We start from the raw sequence: 24078 nt of genomic DNA on the forward strand, positions 1-24078 counted from the left end.
TAATAGGAGAAAAATTTATATGCTATAAGTTTTATGTGAAACAGGAGCCTTTATAAGGAAATGAAGACCCAAAGTAGCAAAATCTGAATGTTTTTATAGTAGGTGTCAAAAAAGGCAGTTGTGCAAGAGTAACAAAACTGTGAGGAGGCTGAAGGAGGTGAACAATTCTCTTGGCTTCATTTCTTGTCCTTGAAGATAAGAATGTTTCTTATCTTCTGAACGTTTCTTTTCTTCTGGTATTAGGACGTCTTGTATATGCGGTTTTATCTCCTTTTAGGAAGAAAAAGAGGAGGTTAGAGCACTTTTCTTGCATGTGCTGTTTTTACAGAGCATCTTAGCTCAAAACAAGGCTTAGGCCAATGTGGCAGGTTTGGGGGAGGCATAGTCTGCCACCCTTCTTAGGGCCCTGGGATCTGTTAGGGCACCTGGCGGGTACCTCATGTCAGATCTGAATCCAGCGCCCGGAGTCAGTGGCAAGCCTGAGGCCTGCATGTGTGTGCTGCTCCTCTCTAGAGCGAAGCTATGTTCTATCTCGTGGGAGTGGAATGTACTGTCCTCTCTCTTCCTTTCTCCTCCACACCAGGGACCTGTCAGGAGGCTGTGGTAGCCCCGAGATCCTGTCCCCAGGGCACAGGTGCAAAGGTCCTGCCACCTGGCTCCCTTCCTCCTCATCATCACGGGTCAAAAGGTATCGCTTTGAACATCCACATTCCAAGTGGCCTTTGCTGCCCAGGAGCAGTCCCAGGCAGGGGCGAGTGTGTGTGTGGAGCAGACGTCTGAGTGCATCACCAGAGAGACAGAGAACCAGAGGCTCAGAGACGAAAAGACAGGGGAGGGAGACAAACAGCAAGAGAGCAGAAGCCAGACACACAGAAGGGTCAGGGGACAACACAGACCAAAAAGGAAACAAAAAAGGAGAGGTGGAGCTCACAGAAAAGAAAACAGAAAATGAAGACCAAGAATTGAGGCCTGAACATGTCCCCATTTAAACACCTGCGCAGCAGCTCTTTACCAGCAGGGCTTTCACCTGCCTGTTCCAGGCATGTACTTGACTCCTCCGGATTCTGGGAGGGAAGAAAGTGACCACAGTAATTGGACAATCGAGGCCAGGAGGTGACTTACTCAGAGCTCACAGCCCAGCAGAGCAAACATGGAGGCGATCAGGGAGCCATGGTGGGAGCCCCTGGAGCCTTTTGCCTGCTTACTGGGTGGGCTGTGACCGAGTCTCCCCCCAACCCTGCACCATGGAGTACAAAGTACCCCCCACTCCATTCCTGCCCCATCCCCATCTGCTCTCCTTGACTGGCTTTGTTGTCCCAGTCTAACGAGTCAGAGAGAAGAGGAGAACATTATTCATACTGCTTTTGGCAGACTTGTGACAAAAAGCCCTCATTGACAAACACCGTCCAGCAGCAGAGATGTGGCTGGGAACACTATAGGAGGCAACTTCCCATTTTCTGAGAACTCTTATTTCTCTGTCATCGACTCTCAGTTTTTGCAAATTCATGACCCCTCACATATGCTTCATTCCGTCTCCTGTTTGTGTTGATCAAACACATATAACCACAAATCCAAGCTTTAAAGGAAAGAACTGACCTGAAATAATGATCTAGATATAAATAATGATCTAAATAATGAAATGAAAACCAAGTTTCATAAGTCTGGGTGATAGTTACACGGCTGTTGATCATTTCGTGTATGTTTGAAATTTTCCTAGTGAGCAGTAAGAGTATTTCTTATACTATGCTCACTTTTGTTCTTTGAGATGGTTGCTATTGTCCAAGAGCAGGGAAATGTGTAGTTATGATGGGGGCTTTTGGTTTGAATATTGAACGTGGTTCTTCTAGTGTTACTTTTTGGCTTCTAAGGGCTGCAGGAATCATCATGTCCTGATATGGACACTAAGAGTTCTCTCTCCCCCTGGGAAAAAGGTAGTCTTTCTTTGACCCTTTATCCAAAGAACTTTCTGGATGACAGAAACTACATGTATGGACTGTTGGACAAATCTCTTAACCTGTCTGAGCCACAGTTTCTTCACTGTGTCCACCAAAAGGGTGGAAGTAGGTGATGGTTGATGAGGTGTCTCAGTTAAGGCAGGCGTGAGCAGGAGGAAAGGAAGACAAGTGTGGGGCGAGAAGATAGGAGGCAGGCCTGTCAGTGCCCCTCAAATCATGTTTGTGATGGATATTTTTAAAATCGCCATCTGGTGCTTACATTTTTCAGTTTTTGTTAGGTGGACAGGTGTGTGTCTGAAAGAGAGCAAGAGACAGAGAGAGGAAGAGGGAAGGAAAGGGAGAAAAAAATTCTTTTTTTTTCCCTCTAAGATTCAAGGAGGCCCAGCACTTTGGCCACAAGCCAGAGTTCAGGGGCCTCAGCAGACACTAAGCTCAGATAAGAGGCTGTTTCCAGGTGATGTGAAGCGCAGGCTTTGGCCCTGGGGGTCGACTGAGCTCTGCCTCACCTTGGCCGGGCTCTCCTGAGGAGAGCTGCTCAAGAAATGAGAGCCCCATGGACATTTCAGAGCCTCTTTTCCTGATGGCTCCGACTCTGCAGATGACACAGCCGGGGGGCCTGTGCTTAGAACCACCGGCCTGTTTATGCTCCATTCCTGCTCATGTGCTGAGTGGGCATGAAGGAAATCAGGAGTGAGAAGGAGAGGCTTCACATAGAAGGACCTTGGTTTCAGGGCTGAGGCCCAGAAAGAACACAATCCCAAAAAGTCTGTGTTGGTGTCTTTATAGACTGGCCAGGCAGGATTGCTCATCACGGCCGCCTCCCACACTGCACAGACACCCCTCTACCCCCCATCCCCCCACCTCCAGGCCCTCGCCCACCTCTCCAGGTGAGGAGGGATGCAGTGGCTCTTCTGGGGGCGAGGATTGGCTGACAGTGAGTCTCAGGTAGAAATACCGCCACTTTCCTGGCAGAGTGACTGAAGCCACACGTCAAAAACTGGTTCTTTCTGTCCCTAGAAAGCGTGGGCAGGATGAGAGTTGGCCTCTGGCCTTTTGGCCACAGAGACCAGCAGCAGCAGCAGCAGGGGGTTGGGAGTAACAGAGCGTTTCAGTGATCACCCAGTCAAGCCTCTCAGAGCCAGGTCTGGAACCGAGCAATTTGCCTTCCAGCCTTGGCTTTTCTAAGAACTTTGTGTCCATGAACTGGTTGCACACAAGCGTCCTGTAATGTTTCCCTGAAGAAAGTGCTATTACAATAGTGATCTTTGCACATATCTGTCTTGTGTTTTAGAGATTTATGGACATACATGTTTGCTGCTGCTGCTGCTGCCAAGTCACTTCAGTTGTGTCTGACTGTGTGCGACCCCATAGACGGCAGCCCACCAGGCTTCCCCATCCCTGGGATTCTCCAGGCAAGAACACTGGAGTGGGTTGCCATTTCCTTCTCCAGTGCATGAAAGTGAAAAGTGAAAGGGAAGTCGCTCAGTCGTGTCCGACTCTTAGTGACCCCATGGACTGCAGCCCACCAGGCTCCTCCGTCCATGGGATTTTCCAGGCAAGAGGCTAGTCATGTCTATATACCTGATCATTTAAAATGCTTGCACTGACACATTCGTTCAACCAACATGTGTTGAATGCCTACTGTGTGCCACACAGTAGGTTCTAGATTCCGGTAGTACTTTGGGTCAGTGGTGATTATCAGTACTTCCCTCTGAAACTTGTATTTGTCGCTGTATGTGTTTGATCAACATGAAACAGGGAGGAGGACTTAGGAGGTGCAGGGTAGTTGCTCTAGTGATCACAAGCTGTCAAAACTTGGGAGTCAATGAGAAGGAAATAATAAAAAGAGTTCTCTGTGGTGAGAAGATTGGAAGTCAGCCTCTTATATATCCAAAGATGTGTGAGATACATTCTTGCTCTTAGGAGGAAACAAACATGCTAAAAAGCAAACAGAACAACAGTGCAGATTGCAGCAAGAGTTATACTAAATCTTGATGCAATCTGAGAGGCAGACACCCAGGTAAGGGAGTCAGGAGAAGGACTTTCTGAGAAAGAAGAATCTAAGCTAGATTGTACAGGATAAGGAGTTGCCAAAACCAGATCAAACAATATATATGACATGTTTCTCCCTCAGATTCCCAAGGATGACAGTCCTCACAGTGTGGGACTCAGGTCACAGGTCCAACTCTCGTTAAACTAGCAAGCTCCTGCCAGGCACCTGGTATGCTTGTTGCTTCATTTGGAATGAATCCTGTGATTCCAATCCCTGCAGGCTCTAGTGTTTTCTTCTGCAGACACCAGATGTCTGCAAGAGGGGCAGAATCAACTGCAGGAAACATAAGCACCTGCTTCTAACTCCACTGAAAACAAACCTGCTGAGCACCCTCCCATCCCACCTCCGTCCATCCAGGTCTTCCTCGTCCTTTCAGACCAAGCACAGATGCCACTTTCAGAAGCCCCTGCTGAGTCCTCCAAGGGGACACAGTCCGTCTCTTTGCTGAAGCCCCAGAAGTACCCTCGCTTCTTCAGTAATGCCTAGCACATCCAGCCTTGAATCGCAGTTTCAGAGAGGTGTCTTTGTCTCAGAACTCAAAGACATGAGGGACAGGGGGAGAAGCCTGGGCCCCAGGAGGTCCCATGCCCAGGATATCTGGGAAGAGAAGGTAGAAGCTTGAATGGGCCCAGAAGAGCAGAGGAGTCAGCCCGGGGTCAGGGTGAGGGTTTGCGGGGGGTCCTCTCCAGCTTCTCTTTTCACCCCTCCCCCCCACACACACACAACTGGCCATTCCAGGCTGTCCTCACTTACCTGAAGTGGATTTGCCAGGTCTTTCTTCCAAGTCACTGCGCAGTGTTCCTAGGTTGGAACACAGCCCCCTCTCCTTGCTCACCACATCCAGCACCTACCCAAGCACTACCTGTTCTTTCAACCCGCCTCAGAGCTTTCTCGTGACGCCCACCCCCACCAGGTGAACTCAGGCCTCCTTTTCCTCCCAGTGGCTTCAGCATCTTTCTGCCTTCAACACTGGCACGCTTCTTGGGTGCTGAGCAGGTTGCAGTCAGAAATGGTTTCTTCTTTATCTCCACGTCCTCAGTACCTGGGGTTCCCTGGTGGCTCAGATGGTAAAGAATCTGCCTGTAATGCAGGAGACCCAGGTTCGATCCCTGGGTTGGGAAGATTCCCTGGGAGGGAATAGCAACCCACTCCAGCATTAATGAAAGGACAAATACATGAGTCTGTATTCTTCCCTGGTCTTCCTTTGGGCCAGAAACCTTACTCATCTTTGTGACCCCATCTCAGCACCCTCCACGCGGTGGCGTCACAGTGAAGGTTTGTGGCTGAATGAATGGATTAAGCTGTTCCCAGTCATGCTTCCACATGCCAGCCCAGTGTGGGAATACTGATTCTTTGAGCTGATTCTTTGAAAATGGACTATAAACATGAAATGTATTTTAAATATTTGTCAGAAGAATCCAACATGGTGCATACTTTACAGTCCTCAGACCCCTAGTAATGCCTCACCCAAGTGTATCTCATGGAACAGTCCGGCAAAGGTCACATTAGGAGCACGCCGCAGCACTCCCCATGCCATACAGGTATATTCCCCATCTTCCTGTTCTGCACAGCTGGCTGGACGGCAGGAACGCGTCAAGGCACAGGTGGGCACTCCTGCAGTGACAGACCGCCAGGTCACTCAAATGAGAGAAAGCCTTCAGTTTGCAGTAACCGACTGCTTGTCTCTGTGGCCCTCCTCTCCCTTGTAGCTACGCTTCCTGAGAATCTTATCTCAGGACTCTGGTGTCAGTGTGAACAGGAAAGGGTAGGAGAGAATCCCTACGTGGGATACTAACCTCAAGTTGCCATCTGTTCCCTAACCAAGCTTTCACCAGCTATGCAAATGAGGAGCCTGTGTTTCAGGAGGAAATGCTCCGAAGCCCACCCTTTCCCCTTCTGGCAGAAATGGAGTCTGAAAGAGAGCAGTGTTTGCAGTGAGCAGACGGCTGCCCCACTCTCCCTCTGCTGGTGGTTTCTTTGCCTCCCTCCTCTGGGGAGAGAGGGGCTCAGGACCCACACACCGGCTCCAGTTCTGCCCAGGTCTTGATCGGCGGCTCTCGGGTGGTGCAGAAGGGCCTCGTGGTAGCAGACAGTGTATGCTTGAGAGCTGATGTCGTCCCAGAGTAAAGGCCTGACAAGAGAGGATAGGATTTCAGAGAGACTAGAGAAAGCAGGTTTGCAGCCAGCAGAGAAGTCTTCTATTTGTTTTTCTCAGGCCATCAGAGGGTCTCAACTAGTTAAGATGGTGGGACTTGTGTATGACATTTGGAAAGTGTCACCTGTGAGAGAGGAAAGCCCCTCACACTGTAAAGAGGGACCTCACTGGATTTCAGCCCCAGGCCCACCCTGCCCCACCCCACCCCCTGCCAGCTGTCTGATGCCTGTGCCACTGTATGTGGGTGCCCAAGGCCACTGTTTAGTCTGTGGCTCATCCCCTTCTGTCTAAACCCTGTCTGAGTCTAATGTCCATCCTGGGCATGGCTGGGACCAGAGTGTTCATCTCTGTTTTGTGGCAGAAGTAACTGTTATTCCTCCCACCCCTCCACCCCTTCCCCACTTCTTTGCCACCCCGGCTCCTCGCCTCTCTCTGTCTCTCTCTCTCTCCCTGCAGGCTGGGTGGAACCAGAACGACCCCACGCTGATCAGAAACAAGCAGCTGTGCTCCACATGTCGAGGTGTGAAAATGGTAGGTGAGGGGATGGCAGGTGTGGGCATGGGTGTCCCCAGGGCACAGCACTACGCCTTCCGCACCAAAGCCCAGCAGAGAGACCAGGAGCCTGGCAGGAAGGGCCACAGATGAGCAGCTGCTAGCCTGGGAGCTCCATCACCTTACATGATATACCTCCCATTTGCAACGAACCACAGATGAACCGAGGCAGGTTGAACCCGAGGGGAAAAGCAGAGTTGAGCTGCTTTGCTTGGCCTCAGGTGACTACCCTACAGAGGTGCCGGAGGTTATGGAGCCTCTTCTCTGCCTTAACATGTCTCCAACACAACACTCAGCGTCACAGCCATGACACAAGCAGCTTCATCCGGGGCTTTGTCATACATTCAGTCGTCGCCTCGGTGGTGGAGCTGGGGGGAGAATCTCTGGTACTTCCTGGCTACAGGTGGTTGTTTGTTGCTGGTGGTAGGGAATGGTGGGTCAGGGGAGTTTTAGGAAAGAAAAGGCTATTTAGGGGATGTGGGTGCCTCAAGAACAAAGCTCTGACATCTGAGTTGCTAAAGAAAGAGGTGTATTTCAGGAGGGAGGCTGTACGTGTTGGAGTTAAGACTTGGGTCAGTGTAGGAAGCAAGGTTAGGGGCCTTCTGAGAAAGCATCGGGCTTAGATTGAAGGTTGACTTAGTTGAATGGTTAGGTTTGGGTTTGGGAAGTATCTCTTTAATTCTGATCCTCTTTGACTCAGGGAGGAAGGTGAGGCTAGTTGTGCAGAAACAGGAAAGGGGCGAGGAATAGAAGACAAACAGGAGGCACGAGCGAGGCCCCTTTGATGAGTTCACAGTGAAAATGCTTCCAACGAGCAAGTGTTTCGCTGGGTTTGTGAGTTTGTTATGTGGGATTTGGAAATGTCACTGAAGCTACCAACAAAGGTGTACCCGGATGTTACAACATCCATTCATGTTCTGCATAATTAGGATCACAGTGTTCAGTATCAGCTTTGGCTGGGGTCTGGGAAACTGGGATTGGAATTTCTCCTGGTCTTATTTCTGGAATCACTTGTGTCTACGTTTAGAAGGCTCTGACCCCAGGCCTAAGCGGGCCCTGGCCTGTTGGCTCCCTGGGAACCTCAGCAGCTGTTCTCTCTCTCAAGACCTCTTTTCTGACCTTTGCTTTTGCCCAAACCAGCCCAAGTGGAAGCACACAGCAGGGTTTTATCATTCGTCGGAATGCCCAAAGGAAGCGCCTCAGATGCAAAAGTGCCCAAGGGCCCTTCCCTATTGCTGTCAGAACCGGGCCTCGCAGAGCCTAGGGGAAATGAAAAGAGGTTAGAAAATAAGTGCGAAATACTCTTGGCTCACTGTGTGCAGTAGCAGCTCTGCTTCCTTCTTGGCGGGGACTGGGGTGGGGACTGCTTTGTCACTGAGACCCCTCCATTCATGGGGTGGAGCGGAGATGCTGGGAAGGTATCAAAAGACTCCTAGGAAATTCCCTGGTGGGCCAGTGGCTGACACTGTGCTTCCAGGAGGCGTGGGTTCAATCCCTGGTCAGGGAGCTGAGATCCTGCATGCCATGGGGAACGGCCAAAAAAGGTGATTCATAAAAATAGAGGGCACTTCCTCAACTTTGTGTGGGGTGTCTACCAAAAACCCACAGCTAACATCAAACTTAATGAGGAAAGACTGGGTGTTTTCCCCTGAGATCAGGGACAGACCTGGATATGTACTGTTGCCTCTTCTGTTCACCATTGAGTGTTCGTTCTAGTCAGGAAAATTAAGGCAAGAAAAAGAAACTGAAATTAGAATAAAAGAAATTAAAACTATGAAAACATAAAACCATATTTCAAATGATGTGATTTTATATATAGAAAACCCTATATATATTTCTATATATAAAACCCTTTTTATATATAGAAATTTTATATATAGGGATCCACAAAACATTTACTAGAGCTAATAAATGAGTACAGCAAAGTTATGGGACACAAGATCTATGTACAAAAAATAATTTTATTTCTATGTATTAGCAATGAACAATCCAAAAATGAAATAAAGAGAACTATTCCAATTATAATAGCGGCAAAAAATTAAAATAGGAATAAATTCAATAAAAGAAAGGAGAAAATGATATATGAATGACTCACTAAATGCAACTTGAGTTTGCTAAGATGGTATGTTATTTCTATAACTTAGAGTGCAGTTTTGGGCATTGTTATACATGTGACTTTCTTCCATAGGTGCAACCAAAAACTCTGATAATCCCAGATGATCGGAAACTATCCTTTGCAAATATTATGAATCATAGGTAAGTTAAAGATTTAAATCAGGACACAGATTTATATCTGGTTATATTCATTTGGGGACATAGGATAGTGGGTTGAGTAATATAATAAGTAAAATGTTTGGGGAATGCTTAAGCGATGAGTTTCTTGAGTGGTTTCATTTTCTGGTTAAACTATTAATACACAGTTAGACCAAAAAAATAGTTGTTTTTACCTTTTCCCTAAACAGCTATTGAAACTAATGTACAAACTATAATTTTTCTTTCTACCTTCATAAGACCTGTACAAGGCATAGAATAGATTTGTTTGATGACTTAGAGCTAAACACAAATTTTCCATGTAGATGACATATCTAATCCATAAGATATGGGAGATTACACATCACTTCTCTTGGCCTGGGACAGCCTCTGATACACTGCAGTGACTAAAATTACTGTTAACCATTCCTTTTGTTGTCATTTGCTGCTTTCTTACCAAGATCAAATATATCAGAAATAAAGTCCAGTCAAAGTTTGATTAGTTGGATTTTGGGGTTTTTTTCCTGCATGTTACTACCAGACAGGGAAGAAGAATTCAGTTTTCATTTTATTAAAAAACTCAAAACATGGAGTCACCCTGGATAAGGAACCAAGATAGGTGGACTTGCCTTGCAGTAGATGGTTGAAATGTAAGCCTACACTGACCTTTACATATGACTAAGCCAAAAAGTTATATGTGATCTAATGACAATCATTAACTTGTTTCCTCTACAGAGAGCAATAATGTTGGAAAATACATAGGCCCTTTTGTAACCTAGGATGGACAGTAGTAGATATTATATTTCTCTGTATGAGTTCAGGGACATTTATACAAACTAAGATGCGGACTCAGACGCATCAAAACCACGTCCTGGCCCGAGTAGACATGGTGGTGGAGGAAATGGGCATTTGAATGTGACAGGCTCCAGCACTAACATTACCTACACCAACTCTATACTTAATAAGTGCTCTTAGATCACGATAAATGTAACTCATAAATATTCTTTACAGACTTTAAATGGAAAATTGAACTATTTAAACTCAGGAATTTCTGAGCTAAAGTTCATTCTTCTATGAAAGAGAGTTTTGAAAAGTTTTGACCCAATTTATTTATCTTGTATATTTGGTACTTTAAAGAAAGTCTCAAGTCGTGAGTCATTAATTTTTTTAAAAACCAAGCTCTTCTTCCTTTAAAGCTTAGAGTGAAGGCTGAACCAATCCTAAAATCATGTCAATCCCAGTATTATTAGATTGGTCATTTTTAGTTTTTATTTTTTAGTAAAATGAAAGAAAACATCCTACTCTGAGATTTAGCTTGTGTGACTATAACGTAAGATCCTGGTTCTGTTTGTAGCTTATAATTTCTCTCCTTACAGTCTCTAAATATCACTACGCTTATAGGCTGATGAAATTGTCTTCATTGAAATACTTTTTAAGAGACTTTAATTATAGTCATTGTGGGAATCAAATGATGTTTGTTGATTGGAAGGAATGAAGGAAAGAGGGAAAGGAGAAAGGAAAAGACAGAGGAAATAAGTATGAGCAGATAGATATATATTTGTTGTATTATAGTGTAGACAGTTCTTAAACTATTGTCTTACAAATACCACCTTCTTGTCTGCCAAAAATGGGCAATTAAAGGTATTTTTCTTTTTCTTAGTCCCAGTGAATCCTCCAATGGCAATTTAATAAAATTAACTGGATGGATTGACCATATTTTTAGTAGCAAAGTTAAAATAATCTTGGAAAAATCTTTGTTGAAATAGATACCAAGAAATGAATGTAGAGATGTAGCTTGCCCATCCAAGTTTACAGATTGGTCAATCTTTAGAAAAAAAATAACTTAAAATAATGTAGAAATGGTTTGGGGCTTCCCCGATGGGTCAGTGGGTAAAGAATCTGCCTGCTAATGCAGGAGATGCCAGAGACATGGGTTCGATCCATGGGTCAGGAAGATCACCTCGAGAAGCAAATGGGAACCCACTCCAGTATTCTGCCTGGAAAATTCCATGGACAGAGGAGCCTGGAGTCTACCATCCATGCAGTTGCAAAGAGTTGGACATGACTGAGCAATTGAGCACCTTTTGGTTGAGAGTCACTTCCAATCTTAGCTTCCGGAAAAAATAGACAGTGGTCAAGACATTTTCTCCAAAATTGGAGGATTGTGATAAAAATATGCTCAATTTTGCACTTGAAAGGTAGATTGGAAGTGTTGTTTACATTTTTCTTGAGAACTGGAAGATTCTCTCCTTAATCCCTTCTATTTTCAGACTATACATGTTCTGACAGTGAAATAAAATAGTTTTTTAAATGCAGCTTTTATCAAACTCCATGAAAATATCACTTAAGTAAAAAGAGCTTCTGAAGTAGTGGTCTTTGACCAGTCATCTCACACTGCAGCCAAGTGATCTGAATACCAAGTTAGCAGGTGCTGGGTTCGAGAGCCCATCTGTGTTTTAAAATTTATAAAGACACATTCCTTTCTGCCAAGCCCTAGCCAAATCACTAATGTGTATTCTTGCTTCTTCCCATCAGAAAGATGAGTCTCCATCAGCCAAAAGCCCAGACTGTACCCAAACGTTCTCGTGATGACATCCTAACAGGTTTGCCTTCTTTTGGAGTACTTGTAGGGAGACACATACCACCCTCATGGTAACAGAATGAAAAGTTTACTGCCTAAGATAATTTCTGAATTTTTTGAACAAATTCCCGTTCTCCATCCCTTCTCTTTCACGTTCTGCTTATTGACCTGTTTCGGTGGGTCCACACCCCTCCCTTCACTCCAGCCCTCCCTGTCCCCTCTTCAGCCCTCACTTGGCCTTATCCATGGTGTGTTCCTTCCCAGGTCCTCTCCATGCCACATCGCTCTGCCCCATTTAAAGAGCCCCATAATCCACTTGCTGAAGAATGTCTATAGATAATTCCCTTCTCAGGCAGTCCTAATAGCCCCAATTAAGGGGAGAAAGGATGTATGTCTCCACACTGCTGGAATGGCCTTCCCAAGCCCTGAACCCTCCCTCCCACAGGCTCCTTGGAACACCTGCCTTCTCCTGGCAGCTGCCCAGTGCTATTCTTACATTCACTCGCTGGTAATAGAATAAAAGGATAGCAACTCTATCTCTGGCTTCAGCATTGACATAAATCTTATCTTTTAGAGAAACCAATACAGGGCTGGTGGAGGAGGGGTGGGTCATTCTTTGGAGTGATGTAATTTAAGGGTTCGAGGCAGCAGAGGCTGTCACTTTATGTCCGTATTTTCATCTGTTTCCAGATTAACTGAAGCCACTTTCAGGTTTTCTTTTGGTACACATAGAAAGGAAAATCAAGAGCACTTTCTTTACTTCATACTAATGGGAAAATCTAAGCTCTGTCCTGGGAGGTTGCAGGGGAGTTAGAGCCAGAATTGAACTGAGAAGACATCAGAAAGGAAATTTGAGGACAGAAGGGGTATCTTGAAGCAGTGTCAAAAGGGAGGATCAGAGACTTAGTGGACAGCTGAGGTTAGGCGATTTCCACTCTAGTGGATCTCCAATTCCTTCTTATGTATACAGAAATATTGGCCTCTACTGCCTGTCATTTAGCCAAAGTGGACTGAAGATCCAAGAGTTAAGTGCATCCTTCATGAAAGCTCCCCCATCTGCCTGCAACCACCTCATTCTCTTGAAGCCTAGGGAACGCTGGGCGAATGAACCCATGTGAGGCTGGTTTCAGGGTTCTCTCTTATCAGCCGCACATTCATTCTGAGTTTCCCTTAAGCCTGGATTTTTTTCAGGTCTGCCTCACAAAGGACGAAACCTACGTGTGCACACGTACTCACACATAATTACATGCCCTTCCCTAAGCAAAAATGTTTATTTTCTGATTTTACAGCACAATGTGATAAGATGCTTCTCATGATTTTATTAACCCTGAGGATATATTTTCAACTACCAGCATAAGAGCTAGACTGAATGAATGTAGATTATATTAAGTTCTCAATAGACATTGTTCTTGCCCATAGTTTTCATCCAAGAACCACAGTCTTGGAGGTAGGACTTCAGGGAGTGCTTTTAGAGCTGAGGCTTGATAGATTGGTAGTTGATTCCAGTCGTGACCCTTCTGAGCTGAGCTTTGCTCTTGTGTATGCTTTCTGAGGTTAAAAAAAAGGTGCCTAGGAACAGAGAGACCTGGGTTTAGATCCTAGCCTTGCTAGACAGGTTTAGCTATCTTGTTGAAACTCTCTGGGTCTCTATGTTCCCACCTTTAAAACCAGAGAAGCATTTTGCCCACTCCCACCCCTGACAGCCAGACACTCACTACCAGCAGCCTTCACTTTTGATCGACCCAGAAAAGCTGCTGACACTGCCCCAGCCCCCGCTGGCTTATACAGCTTAGACGTGTCCCTACGTTGCATAGCCTGTGGACATGCTGCAAATACCAAATGGCTGAGTCATCCAGCAAACATCACTGCCAGTGACTGCCCAACTCATTTTGTTGATCACGACAGTAATCCCTGGTGTTCTTCTGGATTCAGCTAAATTTCATAGATCCTCAATAATTCCTAGTGAGAACTAAGTAAATGGAAAGAGCCTATCTCTATTAAGTGATGGGGTTTCTTCATCTTGACTCTGGCCTTGAGTCCAGAGTTCCATAACACTCACAAGCTCTTGTCCATGAACATAGGTACAGCTGCTAACCACCTGACTTAAGTCTACCACCTGGCCTGGTCTACCACTCCACCGGGGCTAAGACGTGACACGAAGTGTTAGGATTAAGGAGATCTGGCTTCTGATCTTTAGTTCATCATGACCCTGTACCTCGGTTTCCTCTTCATTACAGTAATAACACTGAACTGGTTTGTGATCTTCTGACATCTCTTAGCTCTCATTCACCTGGACCACGGAGCTTTTCCAGAGAATTCAGGACACCAGCTCCCTTAGTCATTCCGTGACTTCCGATGAGAATATGCTATTTTAGACACTGATGTACTCTCCTTCACAATGAGTAGTCACAAAAATGAATAAACCAACCATCTGTAAATAAACTGATAACCAAAGAAAAGGTCAGGATGGTAAGAGTTTTATGCTATGCTATGCTATGCTATGCTAAGTCACTTCAGTCGTGTCCGACTCTGTGCGACCCCATAGACGGAGCCAGAGTTTTAAGGAGCCCTAAAATAAATTATTTCATAAAATGAAGGTTCCTTTTGAAATACAAGTGTATTTGCCCTACTGTTGGCTTTTGTAAGATCACATTTGTTTGTTTGAAGAGCAGAACCACACGTGTGTCCCTGAAAAGTCTTCTGAGGATTGTATCCTCTTTTCCCTTTAACTCATGTTACAATTCCAGTCGCACATTATCTTCATTTATAATTTAATTGGCAGTCTCTCTGAATATTTGAGTTTTGTTTCTAAACACTCTTTTCTGGCCTCTTTGACCAAGATATGTAAAAGCTTAAGTGTGGTGGGGTAAGATGGTTCTGTTAGAGAAGGTTTTCATGTGAATCTTGAAGCTGTTTTATAAGGTTGAGAAGTCTTTGGTGACACCAGTTATTTTGAGTGTATTTTAAAAATAGAATCTAAGGAGCCCTCTCCTTCCTTCTTGCTCTGTTCTCCAGAGAACGTTCACTACAGACTGCCCATTCTGGGCCCCAGGACAGCTGTCTTCCACAGACTTCTGTCAGATGCCTACGAAACCCTGCAGGAGACACAACTCTCTTCCCTGCCCAGCAAAGAACCAGTGAGCAAAGCAGTGAGTCAGTGAGTGGTGGGCACTCATCACCTTCCAGATGCTGAGAGAGAAAGCCACCTCACCCAGTGAGTTTCTGACACTAGTGCCTTCACATCACTTCCTCTTAGTATGAACAAGATGACTCAATTTTGCCTTCCTAACCATTGTTAAAGTTCTAGGTCTTACCAGTATCTTCTCATTTCTCCTAAAGATAAAATAGTTTAATGGACATGATTATAAACATGTGATGATTAAAATGGAACATTTTGAGTGTCATTTATTTTTTTTTTGAGTGTCATTTATTTTATTTTGCTAAAGAGTTTCTATAATAGACAAGTTTTCTGTTTCTAATGGATTTTCTGTGAAAATCAATTCTTTCAGGACAGAAGGCCAGAGATGGTTCCAGGAGGTCAGCATAGTAAGAATAAAAGAGAGAAATGGTGGTCACCCTTCTGTCCTTATCTCAGTTAGTTAACTCAGATGACAAAGGTTGCTGTACTGTGGTAACTGGTAAGTGGTAGGTGAAGGTTGTGTGTTCATGTCACGTTAGCTCATAGCTACCCAGGGTTTCCCTGGTGGCTCAGATGGTAAAGAATGTGCCTGCAGTGTGGGAGACCACTGTTCAATCCCTGGGTCGGGAAGATCCCCTGGAAAAAGGAATGGCTACCCACTCCAGTATTCTTACCTGGAGAATTCCATGGACAGAGGAGCCTGGTAGGCTGAGTCCATGGAATCACAAAGAGCTGGACATAGGTGAGCGACTAACACTTTCATTTTTTTCACTTTTACTCTTGAGGACAGAAAAAGTATTTGTCTTGCCTTCCTCATGTAACCTCCATTAGTGTCTGGAATGTAACGGATGTTCTTCTCATCTGTGTTCAGTCAAATTCAAATCAAATGCCTCTATTCTGTATTTTGGTTACTTTGGTTTGAGGATGTATATCCAGCTCTGTCACAGTCCGTGTGTGTGAGACAAAGGAAAATTCTAGGCTTGTAATATTATATTTGTGGGCGTATATGCTCCATGCCCAGCTTCAGGAAGGCTCATGTAAAAAAAGATCCCTTCCATTGCTTAGGAGGCAGTGGCCTTATGGAATCCCAAGATCCTGTCTAAATGGGCACTGGGCCAACCTGTGGGAATGAACCTCTGTGCTGTGTTTGAAGAATGTAATTCAGAAGTCTCTAACAGATAGCCTGGTGACCAAACTGACCTCATTTCTTGCGCATGCGTGCATGCACAGACACACAAACCCCCAAGCCGGAAAAGCTTTCTTGATTACCCTATATTCCTGGTAGGCTATGGATTCTTGGTTTCAGTTCATTTAGAGTTCAAGAATTCCAAAAATAGAATGCAGTTCCTTTCAAATGAAGGCTGTGTGCATGAATTGTGATCCCATTTCAGATAGTTGTCGAAGGACAGATGAAAATGTTTCCTTATCTTTTTTCTTTGCAAATTAACATATCCAGTAAAAGGATCTGGGGCACACATTCCCATATGTTAGAGGAGGGTGCATGCCTGCAGCACAGTTATTTAGAGCTTTTGAGGTAATCTGAATATTATCTACTTAGATAGAATACTTCCTAAATCTCCTTAGGAAATCTTCACCTAGAATCCTTGGGTGTTCCCCAGATCTCATTGAAAAGAATAACATGGTGGTATTTTGTTAGCGTTCTAGCATGGTGACTGACAATGATGGTCTATGTTGTGGTTCTTACAATTTTTGATCTTAGGAACATTTTGCACTCCCAAATGTTGAGTGGGTTATATTCATTGATCGTTACTGTGTTCTAAGTTAAGATGGAGAAATTTCAAATCACAACAGTACACAAGTAGACCTTCCAATTTCTGTCAGAGTGATAACATTGTCACATGTCAGGCAGCCTCTGGAAAACTCCACTGTACTGCTAGGAGACAAGAAAAGAAAGGCAAGTAACATCTCAGTGTCATTATGAAAACAATTTTGACCTCAAAGAAATCCCAAAAAAGGATTTCAGAGACTCCAAGGGTCCCAAGACCATGCTTTGAGAACTAGTAATGTACAGGGTGTATGTACCCTTGCATCTTCAGCCTTCTGGGAAAAGGAATGCTAAGGTGCTTTCACTCATCTACCTGAGAAGTCTGGTCCCTTGGGAGAGATTAGAGAGAAGGCAACAAAGTTTCAAAGAGAAGAGAAGGTTTGCAAAGTTTGGAGATATTAACTTTTTGAACATCCTTTACCTCTATTTGAACATCTTTTAACTCTCTTTCCTCACATCATCTGTTTACCAACCTTAACTTGGTTTCTCAAATAGTGTCCTGGTAAGAAGAGGATGGGTTGACCAGTTGGCATAAGAACTCAAGTTCCCTTTGAACTCTCATTTTTCTATATGAATGCTTGTTAGCTTATGTGCTTTTGGTTACTATGAAATCATTTCTCAGAATCTGAGGTCCAAGCCTTGACCCAAGGTGGCCTGAGCCCACTGGTGATGTCCCATCAGCAGCTTTGTTGAACAATTAGCCAGCTGGTGAGTTTCCTTCACACTTTACTCCTGCAACTATATCCTGTAATGGCACTGAGGGCAGATTGTCCTAGACTGGGAAGTCCAACCCTTGACTGCTTCTCCATACAACCTACCCAATGCAATGATTTCAATTTAAACTCACAAATAGATCTATATGGGTATTGCCTGTTTTTTTTCTACTGGTGATAATGTTTATAAGAAATTATCTTAAACATGCTTCTCTTTGTACCATAGGGGTTAAATGGTTGAGTCTACCATGTTCTTTGGTGCAATCTCTTCCTTACCTAATTGAATCCTTGGAGGTAATAATTTGGACTTGTCAGTTATTCTTTTATCTACTGCATGTTCCTAAGCTTCATCCACAAACCTCTCATAAATTGACCAGGATAATTTCTTCATGGTAAAAATCTAGTCATAATGTTATTCCTGATTCAAAGTCATGTACTGTTTGGATTAATTTTTTAACATGGATAATCTTGGCTAGATTTGTTTGTTTCAAGGCTAAAGCCTGATTTTTCTGTTTTAAAAATAAATGACTCTTGGTATAATAAAAATCCACAAACATGAGTCAGACTTACTGCTACTCTTTTATCTTCTTTCACCCCAACAGGGAACTTAAAAACCAATCAATCAGCATAGTTGTTGCCTTACTGCCAGAATTGGAGAGAAATGCTATATTTAGGAGAATCTGTACAAAAAATCAAGTATGTAACCCAAAGCCATTGTCGTCTCCATTCCCCAGTTTAACCTTGGGAAATCCCACAGGCCTTTACTGTCTTGTACCCTCCGCAGGGTCACTGGTCTTCTTCCTGGCCCCTGACTGTCAAAGTTAATGGGAGGCCAGTCAGGGGCCTGTTGGCTCCTGGGCCCTGCGATATTAACACTGGAGCTGCCCATCTTCCTAAAAATGCCCAAGAATCATGTAACTCCAAAGAGTAGATGTGAAACAGGGTTTGGCAGAATGGCCTTGTCTCCTCTAAGGAAGCCCTGTTGGAGTATCCTGCATGGGTGTAGTTCCTAGGTTGGGAGAGTCTGAGGATGAGGACGACCGTGCCCAATAGAATACAGAAAATTTCCCAGAAGAGGAGGAAGCACAGACTTGTTTCTGTTAGTCAATCTATGAACTACAGTCTTAAGAATCAAGATTTAATTAGAATGTCTAGAAATAGAAAAACTTAATCTCTAGAGAAAACGAGGACAGTCAATCCTGTTTCAGCCATGTCCCCCTCAAACCCACCTCAATTTAGCACCTTAGTAAGCACTGCCCCTGTTTCATATTTGTAATTCTTGTCTCTCTAGAAAAATGTGTCACTTCATGAGGATGAGAACAATGTCTCACGCTCCCACCATATCGCCATGGGAACTACTCACATTCTAGCGATACTAAGAAGGAAGAAAAGTTCATTTCTCAATTGCTAAGCAGAATGAAAAAAACAGGAGGTGAGATCCTAATATTGGGGGCTCTGAGGATATGAAAGGTTTAGGTACTAGGACCCTGCCTTTGAGTGACTTATCATTTCAATTGGATAAATAACAAACATATACACAAACAAAGAGCATGTGCACAGGCCAGTATGGAAACAAGTGTGAGTTACTCTCTAACTGAACCCTGGTGATTGCAGCAATAGTGCTCTCCTAGCACCAACCGTCCAGCTCACTGGGTAGGAACAAAGATGCAATTGTGTGACTGTGTCAGGAAAGTTGGTCAGAAGAGAGATAGCCATATCCACCCACAAAGGATGTTATCTTGCATTCTTTGCAGTCTTTGGCAAGACATTTAACTAACTGCCTGGCCAGTGGAGTGCAGAATAGTAAAATTAGGCATTGACAAATGTTTGCAGTTTTGAGGAAGACTTGTTCCTAAACTTCTTGGGATTGGCCTCTGCTCAGTCCTGTGTCTCAGCGACCATCCTATGGGATGTCATATGGCTACAGTCAGGAAACCCTTACAACTCAGATTCTCACATGGAGAAAATTGTGTGAAGAACAAGATGTGTCTAAACAGCAAGAGAGATACTGGTTCCCATTAGTTGGCTCAGGAGTGGAACTGAATGGCTAGAGAAAAGACATTAGCAAAAAAAAAAAAAAAAGAAAAGACATTAGCAAAGAAGAGTTTTCATTTTTCTTTACTCTTTGAATTTTAAACCACAGGAATGGTTTCATTGACTCAAAAACAAAATAAGAGGAAATGAACAACAGCAAAAAACTCTGCAAAAGTGTTAATAAACCTATCAACATAATTAATTGTCTTCCTGACAAACAAGACACAGAGTCCTTGAATACCACAAAGTTCAGGCAAACAACCAGGTCAAAGATAAATTTTATCTCTGGCCTTTGGAAGTTTTGCTACTGAAATGCTAGTTCTGGCAAATAGTAACTGATGTCTCATGCTTATGGAGCATTTTAAGGTTTTCAAAGCACTTGTCACTTACTTTTCCTCTCTCTTTACATTCAAGTTCACCAGTGTTCTCCTTCCATTAAACAGGAGAGGTAATGTTCCACTCAGTGCTGTCCACTTAAGAAACACAGTCCTTGCCTGGGCACCTCTGCAGAACTGCTCATTCTGTTGTAACAAGTGCATTTGCTGCTTTTTTTTATGGCACTGCCTGCATGGGACTGGTCTCTTGCATAAAACTCTTGAAATATTTGATGAAATGACCATGTTCTCCTTAGTCTTATTATTTACTTGTTTATTCACATTGATGTATATTTGATTCACACTACTTGGTTAGTTCCAGGTGTCCAGCAAAGTGATCCAGTGACATATACACTTTTCCAATTCTTTTCCATTATAGGTTGTTACTGTGCTGGATAGTAGGACCTTGTTGGTCACCTTTGTGATGTAGTGTGTATCTTAATCCCATACTCCTACTTTATCCCCTCCCCTACCTTCCCTCTGGTAACCATAGGTTTGTTTTCTATGTCTATAAATCTGTTTCTGTTTTGAAAATAAGTTAATTTCTATCATTGTTTTAGATTCCACATATGAATGATATATTTGTCTTTGCCTGACATACTTCATTTAATACGATAATCTAGTTCCATCCATGTTGCTGCAAATGGTGCCCACTTCTCGTTCAACACAATATACCTAAGATTTCCTAGCAGTCAATCACCTCAACCTTGTTAGAGTTAAGTCCAAAGTAGCAGTTCCTCGGTGGAATTCTCTACCTTCTGAGGGATGAAACCGGCTGCAAACCAAGCCATGCCGAGCCCCATCTTGGGTTTACCTGGCTGAGGAATGCCACATGCTTGCTCCAGGCACAGGCCTCTGTTCTCTCAACCTGTTAGATGTTCAGGGTCATTAGCATGGGTGATGTCTTTGGAACGGGAAGCCAGGGTGGGGCCATAAGAAGCTGAGCTCTGGCATGAAACTTGCCTACCAGGATAGACAAGGCTAGGAAGGGGAATGGTAGAAGGTAGACTAGACCCAAGAGTGTGGCAAGGTCAGAGGATGAATCTTCCAGCAGTCAGCCTAGGTGTTCTGGTCTGCAGTCAGAGCCCAAAGTGGAGGAGAGCAGCAGTGACCAGGGAAGTGGAGGAGGATGTATGAAGGAGGAAGGACTCACTTGTAAATACCAAGGGCAGGAGTTCATCATCTTGGAAGTCTGATTGTCTGTGGGAAAGCCCCGTCACAGAACCAGGTTCAAAGGGCTGCCCATGGAAGGGAGTCTGGCCAGAGCAAAACTAGAAGAAGCCCAAAGGATTCCCATAAGAGCATATCATGATCTATGGGGGAGGAGTAAGAAAGTGCGTGCAATATTTTAATATTTTGCATACATACACATTTAAAATATTCTTGTTGTGTTAAAATAGAACATAATGAAAGCAAGTATGAACAAAGTCATTTTAGCTGGTGAGGATGTACAGAAACTAGACTCTAGCTCAAAACTATTCTCTTTTGCATATTAGTGACTTTCAAGGGAGTTGTGAAGTTTTTATGTTAACTAAAAAAGAGGGCATCAGTTTCAGTATTGAGAAACTCTCGAAAAGTAGAAGAGAAATAGAGAGTCCAGTTCTGGGGATAGGCTTTGTTGCCCACACAGGCAATAAGTTAGCCTAGGACTTTCTTCCATTTGTTTGGTTTGCTTTAATTATTTATTTATTATTTTTTATTTTATCTACTTTTTGGTGTAGCAGTAGTTTCTTCTCATATCCATTACAAGGCAGAAGTAAAGAAATATGTGTGGCAAAATAATCTTATTAATATTCAAGCTTGATCTTTAAAGTCTTGTTATTATAATTAAACCTTTAGGTCTAGGATCCAGTGGGAATCGACAATGCTATTTTTTGAAGCCCTTTGTGAAGTTCTACCTTGTATTCTCTGACTTGGCTGAGAACCAAACAAAAGAAAAGAAACTTCTATTTCATCAGGGACCATTCAATTATAAGAAATGTAAAAATATTTTTTCTTACTCAGGAAAGAAAGATAATTTTATTCACTCAGTGGAATATTGTGTTTTAAAATCTTATTCCCAAGGTTTGAGAATCTGGTAGCTAGATATGGGCTGTCCCATGAGTTTTGGGGGGACCAGATGATCTTTGGTGACAGAGAAGAGTTGGGGTCACTCTTCAGTCTTTGAGTTCCATTCTGAAATGAAGATTCACCAGGACTATTCCTAGATTATTTAAATGTAATAGTATGTAAATTAAATGCCATTTTCAGCAGCAGGGATGAACCTAGAGATTTTCATCCTGAGTGAAGTAAGTCAGGGTAGAAGTATCATATGACATTCCTTATATGCAGAATCTAAAAAGAAATGATACAAATGAACTTATAAAGCAGAAAGAGACTCATAGACCTAGAGAACGAACTCACGGTCACCAGTTGCAGGGTAACGGTAGTTAGGGAGTTTGAGATAGACATGTCCACACTGCTAAATTTAAAATGGATAACAAACAAGGACCTACTGTATAGCTCAGGGAACGCTGCTCAGTACTATGCGGCAGCCTGGAGGGAAGAGGAGTTTGGAGGAGAATGGATACATGTATATGTATGGTTGAACCTGGCAGTATCACATCATTGTTAATCAGCTATACTCCAATACAAAATAAAAAGAAAAAATAATATATACATTATCATAAAATATAAATACTCATAAAAGTAAATGTGTACCATTTTGAGCATTTTATATTACTAAGACTTTACTGCTTAAAGAATTTTACATAAAATAAAATGGGAGTTTTTCCCCTTAGATTTAAAGAAAAAGGAAAAAGAGAGGAAGGGATGAAGAAATGGAAGAAGAAAAGAAGTGAGGGGTTCTGGGCTTATAGAGATGGACAAAGGGCAGGAGAAATTTTTCCATTGATCTAAAACGTTTCTTTTTGATCTTGTTGGTGCTAGCAGCCATTACTGTTTATGAAGATAACACAAGTGAATGAGTTTGTAACCAGTTCATAGGTATGGTCATTTAAATTTTTTTGAATCCAATTTATTTAAGGTAAAAAAAAATAATCATCCATTTCTAATACTCCCATCACCCCTTGCCTCTTATAACCATCAATCTGTTCTCTGTATCTGTGAGCTTCGGTTTTGTTTTGTTTCAGATTTCACATTAAAAAAAAGAAATCATATGGTTTGTGTTTCTGATTTATTACACTTAGCATAATTCCCTTGTGGTCCATTTATGTTGTTGCAAATGGCAAGGTTTTGTTCTTTTTGTGGCTGAATAATGTTCCATTGTGTGTGTGTGTGTGTGTGTGTGTGACTTCTTTATCCACTCATCTATTGGTGGACATTTAGGTTGTTTCTGTATCTCGGCTATATAAATAATGCTGCAATGAACATGGCCGTGCAGATATCTTTTCAAGTTAGTGTTTTTATTTTCTTCCAATAAATACCCAGAAGTGGAATTGCTGGATCGTAGAGTAGTTCTATTTTCAGTTTTTTAAGGAAACGCCATTTCTACTAACAGTGTACAGGAGTACCCTTTTGTCCACATCTTTGCAAGCATTTGTTACCTCTTGCTTATTTTTAAATTTTTATTTATTTATTGTGCTGGATCTTCGCTGCTGTGCCGTCTTTTCTCTAGTTGCAGCAAGTGGGGGCTACTGTCCAGTTGCAGTACTCAGGCTGCTCACTGCAGCAGCTTCCCTTGTTTCGGAGCGCAGGCTCTAGGGCACGTGGGTTCAGTAGTTTTGACTCCCAGCTCAGTGGTTGTGGTGCATGGGCGTGGTTGCTGTGTGGCATGTGGGATCCTCCCGGACCAGGGATTGAGCCTGCATCTCCCTTTATTGGCAGGTGGATTCTTTACCACTTAGCCATCAGGGAAGCCCTCTTGTTTTTTTGACAATAGCCATTCTGACAGGTGTCAGGCGATATTTTATTGTGGTTTCAATTTGCATTTCCCTGATAATTAATGATGTTGAGCATCTTTTCATATACCTGTTAGCCATCTGCATGGAAACATGTCTTTTCAGATGAAGATTTTTAAATTTTTAAATTTAATTAAAAATTTTTTAATTGGATTGTTTGTGGTTTTTTTTCTATTGAGTTGTATGAGCTTTTTAAAAAGTATTTTGGATACTGGATCTGTACCTAATATATTATTTGCAATTATTTCCTTCCATTCAGTAGGTTGCCTTTCCATTCTGTTGATGGTTTCTTTTGCTGTGCAGAAGCTTTTTAGTTGGATTTAGTCCCACTTGTTTATTTTTACTTTTGTTACTTTTGCTTTTGGTGGATGTCAGATGCAAAAAATCATCACCCAGACTGGTGTCAAGGAGCTCATTGCCTGTGTTTTCTTCTGGGAATTTTATGGTTAAAACCATAAAGGCCTAAAGGCCTAAAAGCCTTACGTTCAAGTCTTTAGTCCATGTTGAGTTAATGTTTGTTATGGTGTAAGATTGTGATCCAGTTTCGTTCTTTTGCATGTGGCTACCCATTTTCTCAATACCATTTC

General features: G+C 43.1%; 1 protein-coding gene and 1 non-coding gene across 6 annotated transcripts in view; both read left to right on the top strand.

Annotated features, from left to right (window-relative positions):
• Positions 1–14954, top strand: part of C16H1orf105 (chromosome 16 C1orf105 homolog) — a 33053-nt gene extending 18099 nt beyond the window's left edge. For 4 of the 5 annotated variants that reach the window (XM_061382641.1, XM_061382643.1, XM_061382644.1 and 1 more), the window contains 4 exons: positions 6620–6694; positions 8904–8971; positions 11501–11568; positions 14562–14954. In XM_061382641.1, the coding sequence (XP_061238625.1) occupies positions 6620–6694; positions 8904–8971; positions 11501–11568; positions 14562–14707 (357 nt within the window). In that variant the 3' untranslated portion in view covers positions 14708–14954. Of the gene's footprint in view, positions 1–5011; positions 5613–6619; positions 6695–8903; positions 8972–11500; positions 11569–14561 lie in introns of those variants that run through there. The other variant, XM_061382640.1, reaches the window with a different exon arrangement.
• TRNAY-GUA (transfer RNA tyrosine (anticodon GUA)) lies at positions 5058–5129 on the top strand. The gene has a single exon. It is a non-coding gene; the product is annotated as a tRNA-Tyr (tRNA).
• Positions 14955–24078: the final 9124 nt, after the last annotated feature.

This window comes from Bos javanicus, chromosome 16, assembly GCF_032452875.1.
Source record: "Bos javanicus breed banteng chromosome 16, ARS-OSU_banteng_1.0, whole genome shotgun sequence".
Classification (NCBI taxonomy): Eukaryota; Metazoa; Chordata; class Mammalia; order Artiodactyla; family Bovidae; genus Bos; species Bos javanicus.